The sequence below is a fragment of the Callionymus lyra genome, chromosome 6 (genome assembly GCF_982586985.1).
Source record: "Callionymus lyra chromosome 6, fCalLyr1.hap1.1, whole genome shotgun sequence".
NCBI lineage: Eukaryota > Metazoa > Chordata > Actinopteri > Syngnathiformes > Callionymidae > Callionymus > Callionymus lyra.
This window is the reverse complement of record NC_141823.1, coordinates 32079320-32105047: the sequence shown is the minus strand read 5'-3', so window position 1 is coordinate 32105047 and position 25728 is coordinate 32079320. Positions and strand designations below refer to the sequence as shown.

General features: G+C 44.6%; 2 protein-coding genes across 2 annotated transcripts; both read right to left on the bottom strand.

Moving 5' to 3' along the window:
- Positions 1–15828: 15828 nt before the first annotated feature.
- On the bottom strand, positions 15829–21230 carry LOC148078813 (ATP-dependent DNA helicase PIF5-like). Its single transcript, XM_087793995.1, is given in 5 exon segments — positions 15829–15906; positions 16274–16487; positions 16939–17003; positions 21032–21091; positions 21093–21230. Coding segments are annotated over 5 exon segments (555 nt in total).
- LOC148078814 (uncharacterized) lies at positions 17615–18889 on the bottom strand. Its single transcript, XM_087793569.1, has 2 exons — positions 18726–18889; positions 17615–18086 (listed from the first exon to the last, which is right to left on the bottom strand). Exons 1-2 carry the CDS (start codon positions 18887–18889, stop codon positions 17615–17617), a joined length of 636 nt encoding a protein of 211 aa, XP_087649695.1.
- Positions 21231–25728: the final 4498 nt, after the last annotated feature.

Below are 25728 nucleotides of genomic sequence, written 5' to 3'. Positions count from 1 at the left end.
CCAGACAGCAGTTTCGGTTTCCCCGCCTCCCCGCCCGGGCTTCCGTACCAACATCGTCAACAAACGCCTCGTGATTCTTGGGGTGTAATAAATGTTCTCTGCCATTCGGGGTAACGCTTTAAAGTGCTTGCGATCGCATTTCAGATGCTGGTCAATGTTAATAACTGTTTGGGTTAATCGTGAATGGTTTATAATCTTGTTAACATGACCAAACGGCATTTAACAAAGAAATGGTATATTCGTGTTTTAGAATATATGTATTTATAGTAGCTCCATTAAATAAAATATATAGTCATAATTTCATTAAAAAAGGCTTAATTTTGCTACAGTTGTGGAAAACAATTTCACTGCTTTTGATGAATTGATTTTCAGCCAATTCATGATCTAAAGCTTCAATTGAAGATGTGTGTACTAAAATAGACAGCTGAGAAGATGTAGTGGGACCAGATTGGCATCGTCTGAGACAGAAGACAGACCACAAATAGACAAAAATAAAGATGGGGCGGTGCTGAGATGTAATTGATGTGCCCACCAAGAGCTTTAGCTGGCTGCATGGCACAGAAATGTTGGTAGGCATTGGAGCCAAAACAGCAGTGGGAGAAAAGGAAAGGCGCAGGCCATTGGGGAGGAGAGTCGTGGGATGAAACCATGCCCATCAATCAGAGCCTAGTTCATTTTGAAATGCCAAGTGGGAATGAGGAAAGAGGTAGCACAGGGAGCAGGGCTGGCACCGTGTTTAAACCATCCTAATCCTTAGGCCGAGTGTCTCAGTGTCCCATCAGATTCAGTGCAACGCAGAAGAGAAAACCCATGAGCAAAGTAAGTTAATTGTAGTCCCAATTATAAAGTATTACAGTTTACCTTAACAATAGTAGACAATGCTTGTAACAATGTTGAACAAACTGAGAGTCATAAACTCACTATTTGAATGCAACCTTTTTTAGGAGGTATAAGTAAAAACACAACTCTACTACACCTCTACACTTTCATCTTTAATCACACCACCAGTTTCTTTTTTAATGATCTCATTGTATGTGGATAAAAGCAAAAATGATCTCAGAAGTTATTCCATGTTAAAATTATAGGGCTTTCCCCGCAGCAGATCACTTCATTGTTGGACCACTAGGTGTCCATGTTTACTGTAATTACCTCACTCACAATTTCTGTTCTACATCAGCCTAGTTCTATGAACCTGTTAGGATCAATTGTTGGTCTGTGGCGGCAGTTTGTCCTGTGTTTTCAGAGATACTTTTTATATGCTGTTCATGGCCTCAACCCTATTGTTTGGATTGTTTTTTTGGATTGTTTAGAATTGAATGTAGTTTAATTGTGTCACATTTTGTTAAAGGTTACACAACTGATACTAATTTAACATACTAATTATAACTTACAGTAATGCAATATCCAATATATTTCGACCAACTTAGAATATTTGGATATGTCCGACATTATGAATAGTAAGAGGGTGAACAAGAAGCATAGAAGGTAATGACGGCTGGTGAAAAATATTCTAGGTGGGGCTCTTTTCCAGTACAATTCCCTGCCTCCCTTTAGAAATCAACACTTGAAAACAACAACAACTGAAAGTTTTTTGATGAATAATCATTTTTATTATGGTCATTGTTTATATACGTATGAAAAAACATTTTAATTATATTGTAATATACATCATACAGAGTAAATTAAATTATTAAAAAAATCTTACGGGAAGCTATTAACAGCCTGCCCTCTGCATCAGAACATCTGATATACTTTCTACCAAATTATCACAAAAACACTTCAAATAATGACAATAACAAACTATAATAATAAAAACAAAAAAACTGAAAAAGAAATAGAGTAAAATTAAAATCTTCACAAAACTTCCAAAAAGGTGACATGAGCTACCAATCGAGCTAACTGAGCATGTGATTTCAGGTGAACGTTAAAGATTACATATTGTAGAGTTCATGATTGGATAAGTCACATAAACGTGACGTCACTGATTGGCTCTTCAAAAAGCAAACAACATTATTATGACGAATGACGACACAAATACTGTGTATAATGACAAATAAACGCATTCTATTCTATTCTACAAACTAAGATTATAATCAGAATGTGAATCAATGAAAATATAGTTTATCAATGTAAAGACTTCTACAAACATACAAAATGGTCAATGTTAATGACTATTTTAAAAACAAAAAAGATAAACACTTATAATAACAATAATGAAAAAATATAAAAAGATAAAGAAATAAAAAACACAACCAAATCTTGGCCAAGCGGCGGCTGGCCCATAGAGGGCCTATGGGCCAGCAGCCACTTAGGTAGGGACGATAGGGACACCCAGAACAGCCAGTCAGAAAAACTTTGGGGGGAACCTAAGAATATTAAAAAACTCTGGAAACAGGTGTCCTGTAGCGGGAAGAAAACCTGCACCTTTCTTTTTGTGGGAACACAATTCTACCGTAAGCACTGTAAAATCAATTATCGATACATGTGCAGGCTTTCCCCTTATTTTCTAGGACTCCAGATTGGTTGACAAATTACAAACCAAATTAATCAGAAATTGGATTTTTTTTAGCGAGTAAAAAAATCATCTTTAAATGTCTATCTGTTTCATTAGTGCCAAAAGTCTCAAATGTCCCTGTTCTCTTGCCACTTCAGGGGTTTTAAGAAGTAATTAATATAATCTCTCCATTTGGTTCTGGGTATGCCCTGTGCTTTCCTCCCGGTTTTGAATTGTCTGACACTTGGAGCAGGGGACATCCAGAAAAGATGCTAAAATGGCAAAACATTTTTTCTAATTTCAAAAACACATTCAGGTTTCAAAAATCAATTCAGGTGATAGAACTCAGCTAACGACGTTCCTCAGCTTCTAAAATGATGAATTAATCAATTATTTATTGTAATTTATTTATTGTTTATTTTGTTATCAATCAGTATATAATCACTTCAATTACACTTAAATGTTATGTTTTCAATAAATGTACAACGGACAAAAGTGATACACACTATCTTTTATATGCACCGCTTACGTACATTTGAAGAGTTTTTAACTACAATCAGACATTGCAGCTTTACACTTAAAATCATTCACAATTCCACTTCATGCATGCTCACGGCCTCTACAGACTGTCGCTATGGGTTACCTCTCGAGGCTCTGCCTCATCGCTGAAGAAAACAATAAAACAATGCACTCGCCACCCAGCAGCTATAAAAGGCCCTTCTTCCCTTTAACAAGCCAGTAATCTCTCTCAGCGATTGATGAAAGAAAGTTGGATTCACTGCTTGTCAAGATAAACCTGCAGCCTTAAGGGGTCGGACGCAAGCAGATTAACGTGACCGAAGACGGACCGGATAACGTCCCCCTTATTCGACCGAACGTACGTGGGTGGAACTCAAGTGGCCTTCCTGGCCAACAACATGGCCCTCCTCTGCGGTGCACTGGATCGTCTGGCCTTTGAGAAGACATCTCGCACGAGGAGTTTGAGTAGATGAAGGACGTGACGACTGTCGTGCTGCGGATGTCCCAGGCCTTCGCTCTGCATAGAGGATGGATTCACTCAACAGCCCAGGTGGGTGAGAGACACATTTGGCTAAGTTGTTATCCATGGCAGAAAGAGATCGCTGACACATGCTCGACACCCCGAAATCGGAGGCGACCCTGTTTGGGCTAATTGGGAAGATCAAGTGGTCCGGACAACGAGAAGAGACTGGCAGATCCTCAGAGCGTTCCTAACTGTGCTCCAAATTGGTGTTCAACGTGTGGGGCGCAGGCCACCGCCATGTTTCGTCAAAAGCAAGTTTATCACACTGCTTTGCAGGGTGTAAGCCATAGCGACAGCCTGTAGAGGGCTTCGCACGCATGAAGTGGAAACCCCAAGTTATATCTAATTTATAACTGGGTTCCACAAATGCGTGCGACGCCCTCTACATGTGTGGCCCAGCAGACAGCTTTCCTGAGCTTGAATACTGGCTTGGTAAAGGGAAGCGGGGTCTTTTATAGAGGCGACCTACAGCCCCCTGCTTGGTGGCTAGTGCACATGTTTTACGAATGAGGATGCTTGTTGACATGGATTTTTATTTAAAAAGAAAAAAAAGGTTTTGGTGCTCCGCCCTCTAACCGCTTCGCTATTGGTTTACCTCTGAGGCACCGCCTCGTCTCTGAGAAAGCTCAATGAACTCACCACCTAGCTGGGTGCAGTCCACTTCCTATAAAGGCGGGAAATACCCACCGCACTTCCTCCTTCACAACTCAGCAAGAAAGCTCCTGAAGGATCATGGATTTGGCTCATAACGTAAGCATTATGAGCATTGGCGTGCCAAAGCTGCGTGCCTGACGTGCGACACCCCCTTGGGGAGTCGGCGCAGCTCCGCGATCACCTGCATAGGCGTGATTAGGAGGTGCGACGCATGTTGAAGGTCAAAAAACAGCTCCCAGCTGTAAGTCCAGGAGATTGGATGACATCAATCAACCTGACTAACGCGTACTTTCACATACCAATAGTCAAGAGACATCGAAAGTACTTGCGTTTCGCCCTCGAGAATCGTGTGTTTCAATACACTTGACTCCCATTCGGCTATTCTCTGGCACCAAGGACATTCACCAAGTGTGTGGAGGCAGCACTGGAGCCATTGAAAGAGAGTGGGGTGAGGATCTTGACCTATCTGACGACTGGTTGATCCTTGCCAGGTCAGAGGCAGAAAGTTACACTCACAAACAGAAGGTGTTGAGTACCTGGGGGTACTGTTGAAATCGGAGGAGGGATACGCGTGCCTCCCGGAAGTGCTTATCCAGCCCATTCTCCGACTGACAACACAGTTGCTGGAAGCTTGGCGTCATGTGACGACAGCAGGCATTGTTATGTCCCTCCTGGGGCTCGTGGCAGCAGCTAGCATTGCAGTGCGGCTGGGCTTGCTGCATATGAGGGAACTCCAGAGATGGTTTGGTCGTCTCAAGCTAGACCCTAAGCGGGACTGAGGTCGAAAAGTGAGCCTTCCCACTTGGGTCTTGCAGGACATCAAGTTTTTGGAACTCTCTAGCCAACCATACTTAAATTAATGCTAAAAGATAATTAAAATATAAAGTATAAATTACTCGCTTCATCTAAGAGCTTACACGTTTGAATACACATTCACAATCAACATTTCACTCCAGACTGACACACTGTTTCAAGACAAACTTGGAACAGAATTAGAGATACGACACCAGTTATTTAAAACATCTGTTTATCTGCCAATCACACCTTAAATCGTAGATCAAAGAACGAAGCAAGACACACCCGAGAAAGGCGGAAACCCCCACCCGAGAACATTTGAATTATTAGATAACAGGAAGACAAACTAGGAAGTCTCGCTACAGGGGATCGGTGGCACAGGGAACTTGAAAGAACAATTGGCCGGAAAGAGACGACCTCTCCCGGGCGGGAAATTTGCCTTAAATATAGCAATGTTACTACAGATCGGGACCTTTACTGCCCGAGGCTATTGACTTGTACAGTCGCCGGGGGCAGTTTCAGATCGATCGTAAAGATAGTATTTTGTTTGACTTGAAGCGGCGAAAAAACGACCCGTGACACTCTGCATTGACCATCTTTCTCCACAAAGCAAAGCATTAAGAACCGGGACGGGAAGTGACGTCGTGTTGGAGCGACGGGACGGGAAGTGACGTCGTGTTGGAGCGACGGAACGGACTCCGTGTTTTGACTATTTTAACACTCACAGACACATCTCTGACAGGTTGGGGAGGCACCTCGGGTCAGACCTACGCCAGCAGGGTCTGGAACAGACCGGTGTACAGATACATCAACTAGCTAGAATTGAGAGCAATTCACAATGTCCTGCTACACCTCTCTCTTCAACTGTCACAGTCCAACGCCCTAGTGCTATCAGACAGCTCCACCGGTGGCATACGTGAATCGCCAGGGTGGAGTCAGATCCCCAGCCATTCTGAGTGTGGCAAAGAAGATTTGGCTGTGGGCAGACCGTCACCTGCTCTCTCTCAGAGATCAGCATGTGCCGGGCATGCTGAATGTAGTAGCAGACAGACTGTCAAGGGGGGCTGTCCAGGTCGAATGGGGTCTGTCCAAGTCATGGCTGCCAAGATGTGGTCTTGGTCACCCGGTGGCGGACATCTACGCCAACAAGGATAACTTCAAATTTCTCCTTTGGTTCACCCACAGGGCCTCTTATTTCCCCCCACTAGGCGTGGACGCTTTGGCCCACTTGAGTTGGCTGGCCGGCTGTTCGCCTTCCCTCCTCCGTGACTCCTCCTCCCCTTGGTTCGTGGAGCGAAGAGGGAGAGTCTGAGGTTAATAGTGGTAGCGCCATACTCCCCGGGCAGGGGGTAGTCTGTGGCTCTTGCACGGAACAAGCTGAGCGGGACTCTGGACCCTGACATTCTCCACACGCTGGAGAATGCCCGGGTCCACCGTCTACACTGAAAGTGTCAAGTGACATCATGATGTCGGCTGATTCGTGTCAATACACTGTTCTGGTTCTCTTGGATCTGTCCTCAGCCTTTGACACAGTTGATCACCAGATCCTGCTGAGAAGACAGAGATAAAGTGGGACTGTCTGGGTCTGTGTTACAGTGGTTTTTGTCATACCTTTCTGGGCGCAGATTCAGTGTATCTGCCATCAAATGAGGGCTGTTGGAATCTGTTGGAGTCCCTCAAGGTTCTGTTCTGGCTCATTTCTTTTTTTTGCTGTACTTGATTCCCCTAGGTTGAATCATTCAGAGATTTCCTGATGTTTCTGACCACATTTTTTTCCGATGACAAAACAGTCGGCGGAAGAAAGTGTGTCCAGTCGCTATCGTAAAGCTTGTATTTTGTTTTACTTGGAGCGGCGAATAAACGACCCGTGACTCACTCCGATTGTCCATCTTTCTACACGGAGCGAGGAATCGTTTTAGACAAGAAAGGAGTCGTTACATTGTGAACATACTGTTTTTCACGTACTTGTGGCTTCTCGCATTAACAGCTACTCCGCCTTCAGTTCTGTTGGCTATGTCAGGAAAGTTAGATAGGACAGATGTCTGTTACGTTTGATCATGTTATAGCCATGCAAATGAAGAATGTCTGCAACAAAGGAGCCCTGAAAATGAAGACACAAAATATCAGTGAGACACAACTCATGATGACACTTAATGTCATTAATATGCGATGGCAATCCTTCTGTGTTATGGTGAACAATCGTCAGAGATTCAAGTCATCTTCAGAAGAGGCATCAGGTCATCCAGACTGGCTTGTCTCATGGTCTCAAGTGCTGCGGTGACATGCTCGTTGCTGTAGATCTTACTCTCATCCATGTCCATTTGAAGTCCACTGAGGGAGGTGACTCAGCTAAGAGTCATGTAAGCAATGCCGGGTTCAATGATATTCTTCAGTGAGACCACAGCCGAAGTTGCAGTCATCCCTTGGAACTTGTGGATGGTGCATGCAAACGCGAGCTTGATAGGGAACTGTGAAAGCACTGCATGTCTCTGACTCAGTTGTTCCTGTTCTCTCTTTATGTAGACAAGACCGTCAGCTTGGCCTGGTTCTTCATGAGATTAATTATTGTCCATTCCTATTCCAACGCGGGTGACATGTAGCCTGGGTGCCATCCTTTTTCTACCGGGGGCTACTCGCTACCCTTAAAAAAACTGTCTGGAATCGCTTGACCAGCTTCAGTTTGGAATTCGTCCCAACTCTGGACGAAGCGCGCTGATTGGTCTCTGCTATCTCCGCCTCATCGTCAGGGCTTAACGTCATCATCAACATGGCCGACGCAGAAGCCAATGCTGTGTGGCGTAGGGCAAGAACGTCTTTCCCGGTAAGAAAAGGTTTCAGTTGCACTTGTTGCTAAGTTACTAAGAAGTGTTACTATGACCATTGTTGGATTGGAAATTATTATACACTATACGTATACACCATAGTTAAATTAATGCTAAAAGATAATCAAAATATAAAGTATAAATAACTAGCTTCATCTAAGAGCTTAAACGTTTGAATACACATTCACAATCAAAATTTCACTCCAGACTGATACACTGTTTCAAGAAAAGCTTGGAGCAGACTTAGAGCCATAACAGCGATTACTTGAACATCTGTCCGTCTGCCCGTTTCACACCTGGGGGCGTGAAACAAAGAGCAAAGCAGAACAAACCCAAAAAAGGGGAGCTGGAAGACAAAGACATCCGTCCACGCAACAGGGAAGCAAGGAAGTTACTCTCCAGGTGACCCGAGACATGACCGAACTTGAAATAACCACTGCCCCGGAAGAGACGACCCCCTGGACAGGAAACTTTCCCTTAAATATAGCGTTGCTCTATAGTACTGGACCGTCTTTCCCGGAGCTATTGACCTGTAGAGCTGCCGGCAAAGAGCGTGTTCGATCGATCGTAAAAGTTTGTATCTTTGTTTGACTTGAAGCGGCGAATAAACGACCCGTACACTCTGCATCGACCTTTTTCTCCATAAAGCAAAGTATTAAGACCCGGACGTGACGTTGTGTTGGAGCGACAGAAACGGACTACAGTTTTAATCGTTTTAATTTGGTGCGAGTGACCTCGGATTTGCTGTGGAGATTCTTGGACGAAAAGACGGCGACTGATGCCAGTCAGACGAACAGGCCCAAAATATGGTAAGCAGAAAACCTTTTATTTAATTTCTGCATTTAGTTTCGTCTGGCTGAGTTAATCGATGTCCAAAGCCGTGTGAGTGGATGGGTTGTGGATTGGTTCCGCTTGTAAGGCAAACGAACATATAGCTTGTTGTTGTGGTTTGGTTTTCCGTTACAATTCTCGGCACATAAAGTAATCACAGACAGAATTAAATTGGCTTGGGATTCTGTCGAGTGGTAAATATATCTCTATTAGCACGTTTTAAAGGCATTTAATTCGCCCTTTTCAGAGAGGCTTAACCCCCGAGAGTACGAACGGAATGTTTTCTTTAAAAAAAAAAGAGGCTTTTCTTGGTTAAATAATCGAGTTTCTGGGTATGGTTACACTGTCTAGTGAGTACTTATATTATGATAAAAAATAAAAACAACTTTCATGATTAAATGCAACATTAACGCTAATGTGTGTTTTTTAAAGTTTTGTGGGAAGAAATTTATAGATAAGCTTTCTTGAATTTCTATTGGCTAAAAAATAGTTTTTTTCTTGTAAGTTTTATGCTGCGAGTTCATTTTTAAAAGAGGAAAAAAACAGCTTACTTGGTCTTTACCGAGTTATATGTAAAAGTAGTTTCACGGTCAACTACCGGTTGACTATTGGTTGAAAAAAGCGTTTTTTGCTTGTGAATTTCATATTACAAGTTTTTTTTATAAAGATTTTTGGTCATCAAATATAAGTATTCAAGCATGTTTTGTGAAAAAAGCATTTCTTGCGAGGGTCGATGCCGCAAGTTTTTTGAAAGGGTTGAAATACTCTTGTTGTTTCTTATGTTTACGTTGGTTGCATAGTGAGTACCTATATTGTGATAAAAAAGAAACCGGCTTTCTTGACTAATGCGACGTTAATGCTAATACGTGTTTCTCAAGTTTTGTGTAAAGAAATTCCTCAGTTTCTATTGCTTTAAAAATAGTTTTTTCTTGTAAGTTCTATGAGTTTTTTATTAAAAGGGTAAACATAACTTTCTTTGATTGTCATGTCATAATAAAGTTTGGGATTATAATATAGGTATTCAAGCGTGACAGTTCTCTTATAGAGAGGGAGACGAACAATTGGTGTTTAAAATAAATAAGGAAAAAATAAAATAAATAAAAATAAGAAATGGATTTATCTGAACTGCGGGTAAAATGGCAGTCTCGTGGTATATGATCATGTGGTGCTGTATTGTTTTGCTCTGTAAGTTCATATGTGGAAAAAATTGCTCCGTTGGATCGGAATTTTTTTGTAAAAAGCTGGTATAAATGGGCTAAAAAGCAAAGAAAGGTTGGAAATCTGCCTGATTGGGGCATGCCTATGCCCGGAGAAGATATTCTTGGTGAAAATGTGAAAAATATTAATCTAGAACTTGAAGTCATTAGGAGGAGAAAAACAAGCATGTTGTTTAGTGAAAAATACAGACTGGCTTTGTTAGAAAAAACAAAAACTGATAGACAGATTTTTTGTGATAATGGAAATGCTAAAAATGATAAAGTTGAATACTGAAGTGATGGCACCAGTGAAAGCTGTTAAAAAGGAAGTTGTTGATAAAAATAATGTAACTGAAAAAACAGATTCACAACCACCTTACCTAGAAGGTGGAAACCAAAAAGTAAATCAACAAATGTCAGAAAAAAATCATTTTAATCCTTATGCACAACTGTCTGATGAATTGCAAAAATGGCAATAAAAGAGAAAGTGAACACCCTGTTGTGGTCACAGCAGTCTGCTATGTTTTCCTCCTCCTGGTCTGCCACTCCTCCTGTCGTCTCACCTCACACCTGGTCCTCATCTTCAATCATGCTCACCTGGTCTTGATCCCCAATCAACCCCCTTCATAAACCCTTGGATTCCCCGCGATCGGCGCCAGATCGTACTACGCACAACCGTGTTACCCGGATCACTCACTCTAGCTCGCTCTCCCTCCGGCTTCCTCATCCACTACCTGCTTCCCTCCTATTCAATAAACCCTTTTTGTATTCCCTTGAACATCGCCTCTGTCTTCTCTTGGGTTCAGCATCGTTAAACATAACAGAATGATCTGGCCAAGATGGACCCAGCGGACATGGCCAAAGTCCACGGAGCTCTCGCAGCTCAAGGCATTCAGATTGCCGAGCACAGCCAAGCCCTCCGGGACGCTATGGAAACCTACAAGAACATCGCAACCCGAGTCACTCAGATGGGCGCACAATTGGACGCATTGGTTCCCCACACACCGGAACCCCCACTTCCCCAACACACCTGCCACGAGCCCGAGAGCCTCTCATTCCTGCGCCCGAACGCTACGCTGGGGACATGGGTACGTGCAGGGCCTTTTTGATCCAGTGTTCCCTAGTTTTCAGCCAACAACCCCTCACCTACCCCACTGAAAGGGCTAAGATAGCTTACATTATGGGGTCACTTAAGGGTAATGCCTTAGCATGGGCCTCAGCTTTATGGGACAGTGATTCTCCAGTCAGTGATCATTTTGATCTTCTTGTTGCTGAAATGAGGAAGGTTTTTGATCACCCCATGGAGGGAGGGGACGCCGCCAAACGCCTTATTTCCTTACGCCAGGGCTCCCGCAGTGTAGCTGAGTTCTCCGTAGAGTTCAGGACCTATGCAGCAAGATCAGGCTGGAACGATAAAGCACTACGTGGGCTTTTTCTTTCCGGTCTCAGTGAGTCCATAAAGGATGAGCTGGCTACTAGGGAAGAGGCTGAGACTCTGGACGACATGATCTCCGTTTCCATCCTGCTGGATAATCACCTACCCGAGCGGCGTAGGGAGAAGACAGGGAGTTCCGTACCCCCAGCACTCTCTACTTCCTATTCCCCACACTTCCCGAGAGCTACCCTCTCTGCCCCCGTGAGATGTGCCGTGCCCGAAGAGGAACCCATGCAGCTGGGGCGCACTCCTCTCACCAAAGCTGAGCAGTCCCTTCGTTTAAGGACCGGAGTGTGTTTGTACTGTGCACAACCCGGACATCTCATCTCCACCTGTTCGTCACTGCCAAAAGACAAGGCCCAGCAGTGAGACTCGGGGCCCTGCTGAGCCAACCCCCCTCCGTCCCCGTTCCTCTCGGTTCACGCTCTCTGCTGGATACCACTCTTCTGTTCCTCAGACGTCCCTTGCCGGTATCCGCCCTGGTGGACTCGGGAGCGGACAAAAACTTCATTGGCGCCAAGTTCGCATCTCAGGTTGGCATTAGTTTCGAACAGTTACCCTCGCCCCTAAACGCTAACACCTTAGATGGCCGCCACCTAGCCCTTATTACTCATCGTACCAAGCCCCTTGAATTAATTGTTTCTGGTAATCACCATGAGAAACTTCACTTTCATGTCATCCGGTCTCCTCTTACCCCTCTGGTCCTGGGTTACCCCTGGCTCAAGCGGCACAACCCCCATTTCGACTGGTCGTCTGGCAAGGTGGTGGTTGGAGCACCTTATGTCATTCCACCTGCCTTCAATCTGCCCTGCCTCCAGCAGAGGGAGGTGTTTCCTCGCCCCAGGTACCCCCTGACCTCTCCTTGGTTCCCCCAGCCTATCATGACCTAGGGGAGGTGTTTAGTAAGTGTCGTGCGCTCACCCTGCCCCCCCTTGCCAAATGTCGCCTGTATAACTTGTCCCGGCCTGAGAGGGAGGCCATGGAGAAGTATATCAAGGATTCTCTTTCGGCTGGCCTCATAAGACCCTCCTCCTCCCCTGTTGGTGCTTGTTTCTTTTTCGTCTCCAAAAAGGACAAGTCTCTTTGTCCATGTATCGACTTCAGGGGACTCAACAACATTACAATCAAGAACAAGTATGCCCTGCCCCTCATCAGTTCCGCATTCGAGCCACTGCAGGGCGCTACAGTCTTCTCGAAATTGGACCTACGCAATGACTACCACCTGGTGCGCATCCTTGAAGGGGATGAGTGGAAGACTGGTTTTAACACCCCCCTCGGCCATTTTGAATACCTGGTCATGCTCTTCTGTCTCTCTAATGCCCCTGCTGTGTTCCAGAACCTCGTAAACGACGTCCTCCGGGACTTTCTCAACCGCTCAGTTTTTGTCTATCTGGACGACATACTTATTTTTTCTCGGAACCAGGAGGAGCACTGCCAGCACGTCCGACAAGTTCTTCAGCGGCTGTTGGAGAACAAACTGTATGTAAAGGCCGAGAAATGCGAGTTCAGTGTCACCTCTGTATCCTTCCTTGGGTTCATCATAGGGAGCGGGCAAGGGAGGACCTGCCCCGAGAAGGTCAGTGCTGTGACAGACTGGCCCATCCCCTATTCCCGCAAGAAACTGCAGCAGTTTCTGGGGTTTGCAAATTTCTACCGGAGGTTCATCCGGAACTACAGCAGGGTTGCAGCCCCTCTCACTCGTCTCACCTCTCCTGCCCTCCCATTTGCCTGGTCATTTGAGGCGGAGACTGCCTTCTCTGATCTCAAAAGACTTTTGTCTGCCCCCATTCTCATCCAACCTGACCCCTCCAGACAATTCATCGTGGAGGGTAACGGTCCTCCTAACCGTCTCTTCGTCCCCAGTGCGGTTCGCTCCCAAGTTCTGGTGTGGGTCCACACATCGCGCTTTGCCTGTCACCCTGGCGTGGTCCGCACCCTGTCCCTCCTGAAGAGGTACTTTTGGTGGCCAGCGATGGACGCTGACACTCGGGCATTCGTGCTCGCCTGCACGGTTTGTGCTCGGGCCAAGTCCTCCCATCAAACTCCTGCTGGTCTGTTACGCCCCCTTCCCGTTCCTGGTCGGCCCTGGTCTCACATCGGCCTTGACTTTGTGACCGGTCTTCCTCCCTCTAGAGGCCACACTGTGATACTCACGGTGGTCCCACTGACCTCGTCTCCGACCGTGGCCCCCAATTTACCTCCCAAGTTTGGAAGGCTTTCTGCCGAGCGCTTGGAGCCTCTGTCAGCCTGTCTTCAGGATTCCAACCTCAGATGAATGGGCAGGCTGAGAGAGCTAACCAGGACCTAGGGACCGCACTTCGTTGTGTGGCTGCGCGCAACCCCTCTGCATGGAGCGACCATCTCTCTTGGATCGAGTATGCCCACAATTCCATGTCCTGTGCGGCCATCAGCATGTCCCCATTCGAATGTTCCCTGGGGTACCAGCCACCCTTGTTTCCCGCCGAGGAGGAGGACATCTCCGTCCCCTCGGTTCAACACCATCTCCGCCGTTGCCGCAAGATGTGGAGGATTGCACGCTGCGCTCTGCTGCGCTTTGCCGAGCAGAATCGGTGCATTGCCGACCGCCACCGGGCTCCCGCTCCTGGTGGGCCAACAGGTGTGGCTGTCCTCCAAGGATCTCCCCTTAAAGACTGGCTCAAAGAAGCTAACCCCTCGTTTTGTTGGTCCTTTCCCCATTGTTTCCATCGTCAACCCCTCAGCTGTCACACTCAAGCTGCCTCCTTCCATGTCTCTCGCCTTAAGCCAGTCTCCGTCAGCTCTCTATCGCCTAGAGGCGTCCCTTGATGAGGCGCCCCTTCAATCATGCTCACCTGGTCTTGATCCCCAATCAACCCCCTTCATAAACCCTTGGATTCCCCGCGATTGGCGCCAGATCGTCTACCCGGATCACTCACTCCAGCTCGTCCACCTCGCTCTCCCTCCGGCTTCCTCATCCACTACCTGCTCCCCTCCTATTCAATAAACCCTTTTTGTATTCCCTTGAACATCGCCTCTGTCTGCTCTTGGGTTCAGCATCGTTAAACATAACACACCCAGGCACCATCCAGTTGATGATGGATCAAGATGGTAATGAAGTAAACTAAACAAAAATGATGAATTTAAAAGAGGTTATGGATAATGTAGCAATAATAACACACAGGCAAGAAAACCTCACAAGAGATCTGTTAGACACAGCAGAAAAAACACAAAAGGTGAGAAAGGGACACTAAAAGAGAGATCAGATAGATCGGGAACAAGCCTTTCTGGACCGTTTCCTCTAGTGGTGAAGAGTGGTAGAAGGAGAGATTATACTGATTACGTCTCAGCAACTATGATGGATGTGCAATGTCTGAAAGAAAATCTTCCTCCTTTGGAAAGGGGAGCAGGAGCAAATTGTTACAGCATGTGTGGGTGCTGAGTGTCAAAAATAGAAGAAGAAGCAGGAACTGATAATGAGCCTCATCAGGCACCATTCTCTTATCATTCAAGACATATATGTATGGCCATGAGGGAGGTGTTCCCTACAAAGGTGGATGTAAATGAACTAACGTCATGCATGTACAAAGATGGAGAAACTGGTAGTGACTATGTCATACGTTATAGGACTAAGTGGGAGGAGCAACTGGGTGGTCCACTAACTGACAGTCACCTTGCACTTCTCAGGGGCGCAATTGTAAAGCGATGCCCCATTTCTGTAAGAAACCGTTTAGAGGCTCTAGTAGGATTGGATAAAAAAATCTATAATAGAATGGGAAGAATATTTAAGCTATTATGTTAAGATGTTTAACAAAGAATTGAAAGAACAAGAAGAATGTGACAAATGACATGAGACAATTGAATAAAACAAAACTCTCTGAGCTTCGAAAAAACATTGCATTACATAGCCCATGAGATATGTTTTTTATCAGGAATTTGTTAATTCCAGAAGTTGAATTTATCATTGAAAGTGAAAATGGTTACTTAGAGCCAAAACAGCGATTACTTGAACATCTGTCCGTCTGCCCGTTTCACACCTGGGGGCGTGAAACAAAGAGCAAAGCAGAACAAACCCAAAAAAGGGGAGCTGGAAGACAAAGGCATCCGTCCACGCAACAGGGAAGCAAGGAAGTTACTCTCCAGGTGACCCGAGACATGACCGAACTTGAAATAACCACTGCCCCGGAAGAGACGACCCCCTGGACAGGAAACTTTCCCTTAAATATAGCGATGCTCTATAGTACTGGACCGTCTTTCCCGGAGCTATTGACCTGTAGAGCTGCCGGCAAAGAGTGTGTTCGATCGATCGTAAAAGTTTGTATCTTTGTTTGACTTGAAGCAGCGAATAAACGACCCGTACACTCTGCATCGACCTTTTTTCTCCATAAAGCAAAGTATTAAGACCCGGACGTGACGTTGTGTTGGAGCGACAGAAACGGACTACAGTTTTAATCGTTTTACCATTTTGCGATGATCTGGCGGGAACCAGCTTGTAAAAAACATCTGGCTTAAAGAAATGCCTCGGGTACATGTGTGAATCTTGCGGTATAGTTCTAAGCCCAACAAAAGGCGATCTGATTGGATCACGGTATGGAAAGGTCATCGGAATAGGCCTCGCCCAGCGTGCACCTCATGATGCCTTCACTACCTAATGTCGAATCCTAAATGGATGCGGGTCAAGTGATCCCATTTTTAAGGGTAACGAGTAGCCCCCAGTATAAATAGGATGGCACCCAGGCTAGGAGACATGGTTATCATTTTCAGAAATTATAATTTTAAGTAGCTTTCCGAATGCGCCGTTTACCAAACCCTTTTGGACATCAATGTTTCTGGTGAGCATGACCCGAGCACCCTCGGCAAACCTTAAGGAATCCGATAACTCACTTCTGCCTCCTTTAAGTGGACTGTCTTCTTTTTTTTTTTTTTTACTATTCTGCAAGTTTTGCAGTCCTGTTGAAAGTAATGTGCATCTATCTTGATAATAGATGAATGCATTACTGTCAGTGCTCCACAATTGAGTGCATCTACCAGTTTGTTGGTCACAAAGCTGTGCAAGACATCCTTTGGGCAAAGAGCCGATTCAATCACAGATTGAGAGATCAGAGCTCTGTCAGTCTCCGACAACTCATTCGACTTTCCTTTGATTCTGATCCTGTCTAGCATCTCTGCAAAGGCCACATCATCCTTCTGGCGCATGATCTCAGTCATAGTAGTGATGGGCACGGCAGTTCTTTTGAGTGTACTGAATCACTAGAATCAGTTCATTAAAATGATTCGTTCAAAAGATTCGTTCAGTTCGTTCATTCACCAAATCAATAACTCTGTGCTTATGGAGCTCTGACTGCAATTTCTTCTACTTCCTGAACGCAGCCAAACAATCCGTTACTATTTTTAATGATTCAGACCCGAGGTTCACGTTCACTGCACTTCAGGGACAATGCAATAAAAAAAATAAAAAAAATAAAAAAAACGTTCACGGACAAGGACGAGTGACATTCGCGAGGAATTAGCAAATAGAGAAGATGTTGAGGTGTGTTCACAGCCGAATCTTGAATCCTCGTTCACTGACCGAATCACCGGAAGAGAATCCTTTTCACTGAACGAATCTCTTTTGAGAATCCCCGGATGAGACCTCGTTCATTCACTGACCGAATCTTTTTCAAGAATCCCCGGATGAGACCTCGTTCACTCACTGAACGACTCTTTTGAGAATCCCCGGAGGAGAATCATCGTCACTGAATCCCTGTCGCGCGAATCTCTGGATGAGAATCCTCGTTCAGTAGCAGCCTAACGTGACAGACTCTTGTGTGTAGACATTCACAAACAAACATTGCAGATGTAGTAAAGGTTCTATTACTTTTAAAAACACTGTGTGTGTTTCCAGCCTGTCTAATAAACAAATAAAGTGTGACTAAATCGCTTGGTTGTGAAATATTTTATTGCACCGAAATAAAATAAAAATTAAAATAAAAAAATAAAATATCAACTTAAATATGCAAACAAAAAGAAAATAAATAGCTTAAATAAAACAAAACAAATATTAAATGAAGTGGAACATTAAATCAACAATTTCAGTGCCCTACATTTAAAAAGAAAATATCAACTTAAATATGCAATCAAAAAGAAAATAAATAGCTTAAATAAAACAAAACAAATATTAAATGAAGTGCAACATTAAATCAACAATTTCAGTGCCCTACATTTAAAAAGAAAATATCAACTTAAATATGCAATCAAACAGAAAATAAATAGCTTAAATACAAAAATAAATATGAAAATCAAGAAACTAAACACACACACACACACCAAAAGTGTCAAACACAGGAAAGATTGTCCTTGCATATTTGTTCTCTTTTTTCATCCAAAGATCTACTCCAGATTTGCATTTAAAAATACCAGCTGGCTGACTTTGGATGGGCTGAGCCGATTTCGTCTCTCTGATATAATTTGCCCCATCTTGCTAAAAATTCTCTCCGATGGAACAGATGTGGCCACAATACAGAGTCTTCTATTCATTATTTCGGACAGTCTTGGATAGACCGCGCCTCTATTTTGCCACCATGTGAGAGGGTTTGAAAGTCTATGTATAAGAGGCTCCTGCACAAAAGCACGGACCTCCAGTACAGCATCCGACACTGGATTTCGGCTGTTGGTCACAAGCCCAGAGACCTGCTTATCAAAGTCCTGCCAAATTGAACCGTCCTGAATGGAACTTGGTCGTTGTGCTGCTGCGCCCTCTTCTTCAGGCTGGTTGGGGAGGTTCACCTTTGCAGCAGCATTGCTGAGATGATGATAGGCCCTATCTGCATCCTCATCCCTGCCAAAGGCCTTCCTTTTGAACCTGGGGTCCAGTGCTGCTGCTTCAGATAGCAGAACATGAACCTCAATTTTGTGGAACCTGTGAGCCATCTGGGAACAAATGGTGTCCACCATTAGTTTCACAGGATCCATCAGGTTCACATCCTTTTGCATTTTTTTGGCCATCTTCTGTAATCCTCTTGCCAGAAGAATTACTTTTGACGCAGTGACATATCTGAGAGACAGAAAACAAGGTTTGTGCCTCATAGTAACAACAACAACAAAAACAACAGCAACAACAATGATAATAATGTATTATGTTATTGGAAACATATTTCATAATAATATTACTAATAGTAATAATATTTGTGCAATTAACAACCATTTGCTCGAAAACTTAATGGCTAAAATTAGTTCAACTTAACCTTTTTTCTCTTTGATTTAAGTGACACTGATCTCACACCCTCACTGAGTGTTGAAGCCAGTGAACAAAAGCCTTGATTGAAGCACCTCTACAGTCAAGTTTCCATGGCAATGACCTAGGTCAAGCCAGACAAGGAGGAGCCTAAAGCTTGATTGACAGTTTTATGACTTTGTTTTGATGCAACTGTGCTAGTTAAAAAAGAAGCCCTTGAATTCACAGTACTATCAGAACACTGCAATAATAAAATCATATACATACCCCTCTCCACTTATCTCAACGGTGACCTCCTCAAAGGGTTTTAACACCTCACAGGCCTGCTTGAGTTCCTCCCACTCCTCCTGTGTTAGGGTGGGTAGTCTTGGGTTTGTAAGGGCCAGAGTTGTGATTACTGCATCCTTATTTTTAAGGATACTCTGGACCATGTAGAACGTAGAGTTCCATCTTGTAGGGCAGTCTTGCTTCAGACGAGCTTCTGGCAAGCCTAGCGGTTTTTGGGTGGCCCGTAGTTTTTCTGTGGAAACGGTGCTCCTGTGCAGATGTTCCACAATAGCCTTCACTTTGTCAAGAGTTTTTTTTATCGGAGACATGCCACCGCTTACAATTAAGTTGAGGGTGTGGGCAAAGCAGAACAGGTGAGGCCAACCTGTGTTCTGAATTGCTTTCACCACATTTGAAGCATTGTCAGACACACAGGCAGCCACCTTGTTTGTGATGTCCCACTCCCTTGCAACTCGAATAAGCTGCTCTGATAGGTTGTCTGCTGTGTGCCTCTCACTCATTTGGAAGCAGTCCAGCAGGACAGAGACCATCTTATATTGATCTATAAAATGGCATGTCACCGACATCAATGACGTTGTTGTTCATGATGTCCAGCAGTCTGTGGTCAGACAGACAGCTTTGGCTTTTTTAACCTTTTCTTTGATTTTTTCCCCGAGTTGTTTTATATAGATCGGGTATGATAGTATTGGAAAGAGTTTTCCTGCTCAGTAAGATGTAGTTTGAATTGAGTTCCTTTGTGAACTGGCGGAATCCAGTGTCTTCCACAATGGAATATGGCTGTAAGTCCAGTGAAATCATTTTGGCCAGCATCTCATCCAAGGCCTTTTGTCTGAGTGGGTCAAGTGGTCTTGACACAAAATGTGTTAGTCTCGATTGACTTCCTCGACCACTAGGCCTACAAATTGCTCCAGTTGTGGCAACAGCAACTGGGCCTGGACCGGTGCTACTGGCCGCAGCAGTGCTGGTGGTTGCACTGACTTGGACACTTGTGCTGGCTGGAGCAGTTCTGGTGCTGGTGTCTGTAGAAGCAGGGACTCTCACCTCTTGCAGCTGAACAGTTGGGTGTTTGGTTCTTAAATGACGGAAAAGGTTTGCTGTGGACCCACCTTTAGTAGACAGCTTTGCTTTGCAAATGTTGCAACATGCCGCCGTATTGGAAATGAAACAAAATTGTGTCCAGATAGCACTTTTTCTTCTTAATTCACTCATCTTGTCGCTGTGTCACTGTCAATCTCTTTCCGACAGCAAAAACTTTGAGGGGCTGGTAGTGAATACAAGGTGATGGGGGGAATAAACCATTTAACAGTAGGGTAAGGGTGAAGGGTGACTCGGGGGATGATAGGGTACTGTGTGTGTGTATGTATTGGGTTGTGGGGCCCCCCCCCTGATAATGGTTGAGTCCTATCCAGGACAGGTAACAAGTCTGGTCTAGTCTTAAATGAAAAATTAATTCAAAACAAACAAGTTTTCATATAAAAGTACAGTTTAATTGCAAATCAGCATTATGATATTGATGATAGCTACTAAACAACAACAACAATAATAAATAAATAATAAATAAAAAATAAATTAACAATTTCTCCCTCCTGAGGGATCAATAAAGTTTTACCTTACCTTAATACCAGTAATAATAATCTAATATATGAACTTTGAATAATATGAATCAGAATTGGTCCTCAAGGAGAAATTTATTTTTGTTACAATAACTGTGTAAATAATATGTATTTCATAACATTAGTTAACAGAGTGTAGCCTACACTTTACTTTTTAATCCTTGTTCACTGAACAAATCTTCCTAGAATCCCCAGATGAGACCTCGTTCACTCACACTGAACCTTTTGGATACGCGGATGAGACCTCGTTCAGTCACTGACCGACTCTTTTCGAGAATCCCCGGATGAGACCTCGTTCACTCACTGAACGAATCTTTGAGAATCCCCGGATGAGAATCACCGGAATAGAATCACCGGATGAGAGTCCTCGTTCAGTCAAGGATTAAGCCGAGGATTAAGCGAGTCATAGAATCATAGAATCATCATCATCATATCATGATAATCATCATCATAGAATCATCATATCATGATAATCATCATCATAGAATCCTCCCACCGGCACGATCGCAGCAGAGTGAGTTCAACTGAACTGAGAAAGGAACGAATCACTTCATGAAGTGATTTGGTTCAGTACGTTCACTCAAAAGATTTGTTCTTTCGAACGAATCGTTCGCGAACGACACAACACTAAGTCAGAGTGACCACCTGGAAGTGTTCCTGCCACAAGTCTACCTCAGATGGCTCATACACACACAGAGGTTTGGACTGTCTCAGTGGTGGTAGCAGGTAAAAAGTCTCCAACGGCAATGACAGAGACTCCTCCAAAAGGTCTCTGACTGCCCTTGATCTGTTTGAGTCTGGCTTCCACATATACAAAGTGGGGCTTCGATACCATGGAGACTTCATCGACGATGACGATTTCTGCAATCATAATTTCTGCTCTCATTAGTCCAGTTTGTTGCAAAGTCCTTGGATTGGTAGTTTGAGACTTCTGGGTAGTTTCAGAAGATAGTGCAGTGTTAAACCTGCAATGTTAAAGGCTGCAGTCAACAGGATGGTGGGCTTCGACAAGTCAGCCTCGTCAAAAAATCTGGGAAAGACGGTCTCGTGTTATGGGTCCCCTCTCTATTTAAGGGAAAGTTTCCTGTCCAGGGGGTTCGTCTCTTCCGGGGCAGTGGTTTTTTCATGTTAGTTCCTGTCTCGTGTCACCTGGAGAGCAACCTCCCTTCCTCCCCGCCGTGTGGGCCAGTTCCTTTGTCTTCCAGCCCCCCTTTTTTGGGTGTGTTCCGTTTTGCCCTTTTGTTTCACGCCCACAGGTGTGAACTGAGCAGACAGACAGATGCTTCATTAAGTCGCTGATTAATCTCTAGTCTGTTTTCAAGCTAGCCTTGAGACAGTGCATATCAGTATGAAGTGAAATGTTGATTGTGAATGTGTATTCAAACGTTTAAGCTCTTAGATGAGGCTAGTAATTTCTACTCTATATTTTTATTATCTTTTTAGCATTAATTTAACTTATGGCGTATACGTATAGTGTATAATAATTTCCAATCCAACATACTTTTTGACACTCGAGGTAGGTTTCTAGTTTTGGATTGTTGTGTATTGAATCAGCTAAATTCATCAATCCAAGTACACAAGCTTACACAAGACTGCACAAAAAACGGCACCTGGTCAGCCATGTTACCGCTGTGGAAAATCAGGACATCAGGCATCAGAGTGTTGGTGTAAAGACTTGGAATGTAGAAATTGTGTTAAAAACGGCCACATCGAACGTGCCCGCAGAAATAAGATATTTAAACAACCTAATGTTAAGAAGAGAGGATTTTACAAGAACAAAAAGAAACGTGTGAATAAGATGGAACAGGAATATGATGAATATGAGTCAGACAATGATACTGTGCACATTTTATCTGTCATGAACAGTGACGATGAAGGATATTGGGTTGCACCACTACTAGAGAACAAACCAGTTCATATGCAGGTGGACACAGGTACACGTGTTTCTATGGTATCAGAAAGGGTTTACAAAAATAAGCTACAGCACCTTCCTCTCCGTGAGACCAAGCTCAAGTTGAGAACATATACTGGTGAGACTGTTCCAGTGTTAGGAGCTGTGCATGTAATGGTAGAGTACAAAAAACAAAGAGAGACACTTCCACTATACATTATTGCAGGAAACCTCCAAGCTTTACTAGGTCGCAGATGGTTACAAAAGATTAAGCTGGACGGGAGGAGTATTTATTGTGAGCGAGGGTTCTCTACAGGAAGTGTTGAGAAAGCATCCTAAAGTATTTGGGGGTGAACTGGGTAGCATGAAAGATATTGACCAGATTTGAGTGGTCTCCCAGGCGTGCAGTGTTACCTGGATGATCTGCTCATTGCAGGAAAAGATTATTTGACACATTTGCAAAATCTGGAGGCAACACTGAAACAACTAGAAGATTATGGGCTGAAGGTGAGGAAAGATGAATACAAGTTTTTCCAATCTTCTGTCGAGTACCTGGGTCATGTAATCGACAGCACAGGACTCCAAAAGTCACCATTAAAAATGAAGGCTATTGTTGCTCCAGCGCCAATTAATGTGAGTCAGTTAAGATCTTTCCTTGGTCTGTTGACTTATTATGCTAAATTTGTCCCAAACCTTGCAAGTAAGTTGAAGCCACTCCACAAACTTTCAAACAAAACTACCAAGTGGGAGTGGACAGTAAAATATGAAAAAGCTTTTAAAGAGATAAAGAAAGACTTTGCAAACTCAAACATACTCGTGCATTTTGATCCAAAATTGCCTCTTCAACTAGTGTGTGATGCGTCACCTTATGGGGTAGGGGCAGTGGTGTCTCACATTATGCCATCGTGTGAAGAAAGACCTGTTGCTTTTGCGTCGAGGACGCTAAGAAAGGCTGAGACCAATTATGCACAAATCGAGCGCGAGGCACTATCCATTGTTTTTCGGAATCAAGAAATTCCATCAGTATTTGTTTGGTAGAACGTTCACACTGACAGATCATCGACCACTTACCTCTATTTTGGGTTCGCAAAGTGGAATTCCCTCGTTAGCTGCCAGCCGCATGCAACAATGGGTACTGCTGCTGTCAGCCCAGCAGTATGAGATCAAGTATCGGAAGTCAGATCAGCAAAATGCTGACGGCCTTTCAAGACTTCCATTGCCTGTTACACACTCTGAGCACTCAAAAGCAGAGATTTTTTTTATTGTAAAGAGGTGATTACTAAACCAATAACATCAGCACATGTGAGGTAACACACACACACGCACTGATCCTGATCCTCTGGTGCAGAGACAGACTGTGACCACTAAGACAATCAGAAAGTGGACACCAGCTGTGGAGGACGCCATCAGAGACTGCTTTGAAACAACAGACTGGGATGTGCTGCTGAGGTCTCATGGTGAGGACATCGAGGGTCAGACACATTGTCTAACAGATTATTTAAATTTCTGCTTGGACGTTGTCGCCCCTACTAAGACTGTCCGCTGTTACCCTAATAATAAACCGTGGGTAACAAAGGAGGTCAAGGATGTCCTTAACAGGAAGAAAGTGGCATTCAGGAGCAGGGACAGGAACGCCATGAGGTCAGCTCAGCAGGAGGTGAAGCGATGCTTGAGGGAGGCAATGGACACCTACAGGAGGAGGTTGGAGGAGAAGCTGAGCCGAGAAGAAATAGGAGAGGTCTGGGATGGTGTTAAAACCATCACTGGACACAAGACCAAGGCCTCTCTGACTGCAGTGGACACGGTGGAGGAGGCAAATGGACTGAACAACTTTTTCAACAGGTTTGAGCAGGTCACCTCACCCTCACTGCTGCCCGCCTCAGGACCTGCCCCACCTTCTTGTGCCCCCCCCCCCAGCTCCACACAACCACTTCCCAGCTTCACCTCACTCCAGGTACAGGATGTACTTCGGAGGATTCGTCCAGGGAAGGCTGCTGGTCCTGATAAGGTGTCTGCTCGACTGCTAAAGACCTGCGCTGCTGAACTAGCTGAGCCGCTCAAGCATGTCTTCAACCTCAGTCTACGGCTGGGGAAAGTACCAACTCTGTGGAAGACTTCCTGTATCGTTCCAGTCCCTAAAAATATCAGACCGAGCGAGCTGAACGATTACAGACCGGTGGCACTGACTTCGCAGCTGATGAAGACACTGGAGCGGCTGGTCCTCAAACATCTCAGGCCACAAGTCCAGCACGCGCAAGACCCCCTGCAGTTTGCCTACCAGCCAGCAGTTGGTGTGGAAGATGCCATCCTTCACCTCCTGCATCGGACCTACTCCCACATAAGATAATAAGATAAAGGAAGCGGTTCAGTGAGAATCCTGTTCCTGGACTTTTCTAGTGCCTTCAACACTATCCAACCCACTCTGCTGCAGGACAAACTGACTAAGATGCATGTGGACCCTGGTCTGGTCTCCTGGATTACGGACTATCTTACTGATCGACCACAGTATGTCAGGCTGAAGGACATCAAGTCTGACACTGTGGTGTGCAGTACAGGAGCACCTCAGGGGACAGTACTGGCCCCTCTCCTCTTCACCATCTACACTTCAGACTTCTGCTACAACTCAGAGCTGAGTCTCGTCCAGAAGTATGCTGACGACACTGCTATTGTTGGATGCATCAGGGACAACAGCGAAGACGAGTATAGGAGTCTGATACATGACTTTGTGGACTGGAGTGAGAGGAACCACTTGCAGCTGAACACCTCAAAGACCAAGGAGCTGGTCTTGGACTTCGGGAGGTCCAGGACAAAGCCACGTCCAGTGTCCATCAGAGGCGATGAGGTGGAGATAGTGGACAACTATAAGTACCTCGGTGTGTGGATGGACAGTAAACTGGACTGGTCCTGCAACACAGACCATGTATATAAGAAGGTTCAGAGTAGACTGTACTTTCTGAGGAGGCTTCGATCATTTAACATCTGCAAGAAGCTCCTCTGCATGTTCTACCAGTCTGTGGTGGCCAGTGTCATGTTCTATGCTGTAGTGTGTTGGGGTGGAAATATGTCCAAGAGGAGTGTCAACAGGTTGGACAGGTTGATCAGGAGGGCTGGCTCTGTGGTTGGAATGAAGCTGGACTCAATGGTGACAGTTGCTGAGAGGAGATCATTGAACAAACTACTGTCCATCATGGATGATGACAGTCATCCTCTGAGCACTGTCATCAGTGAGCAGAGAAGCAGAATGAGTGCACGAATGCTCCTACCCAGGTGCAAAACAAATAGACTCAGGGACTCATTCATCCCTCGGGCTATTAAATTGTACAATTCTGAGTTCGGGGGCAGGAGTGGAGTGAGAGTATCTGGATGTTCTGTTCTATGTATCCTTTGTCTTTGTTGTTTTTCTTTGACCTATGTTCTTTGTCTTTATCTTTAGACTTAGATTGTGTCATCTTGTTCTTCCTCTTTATGTTCTTCTTTT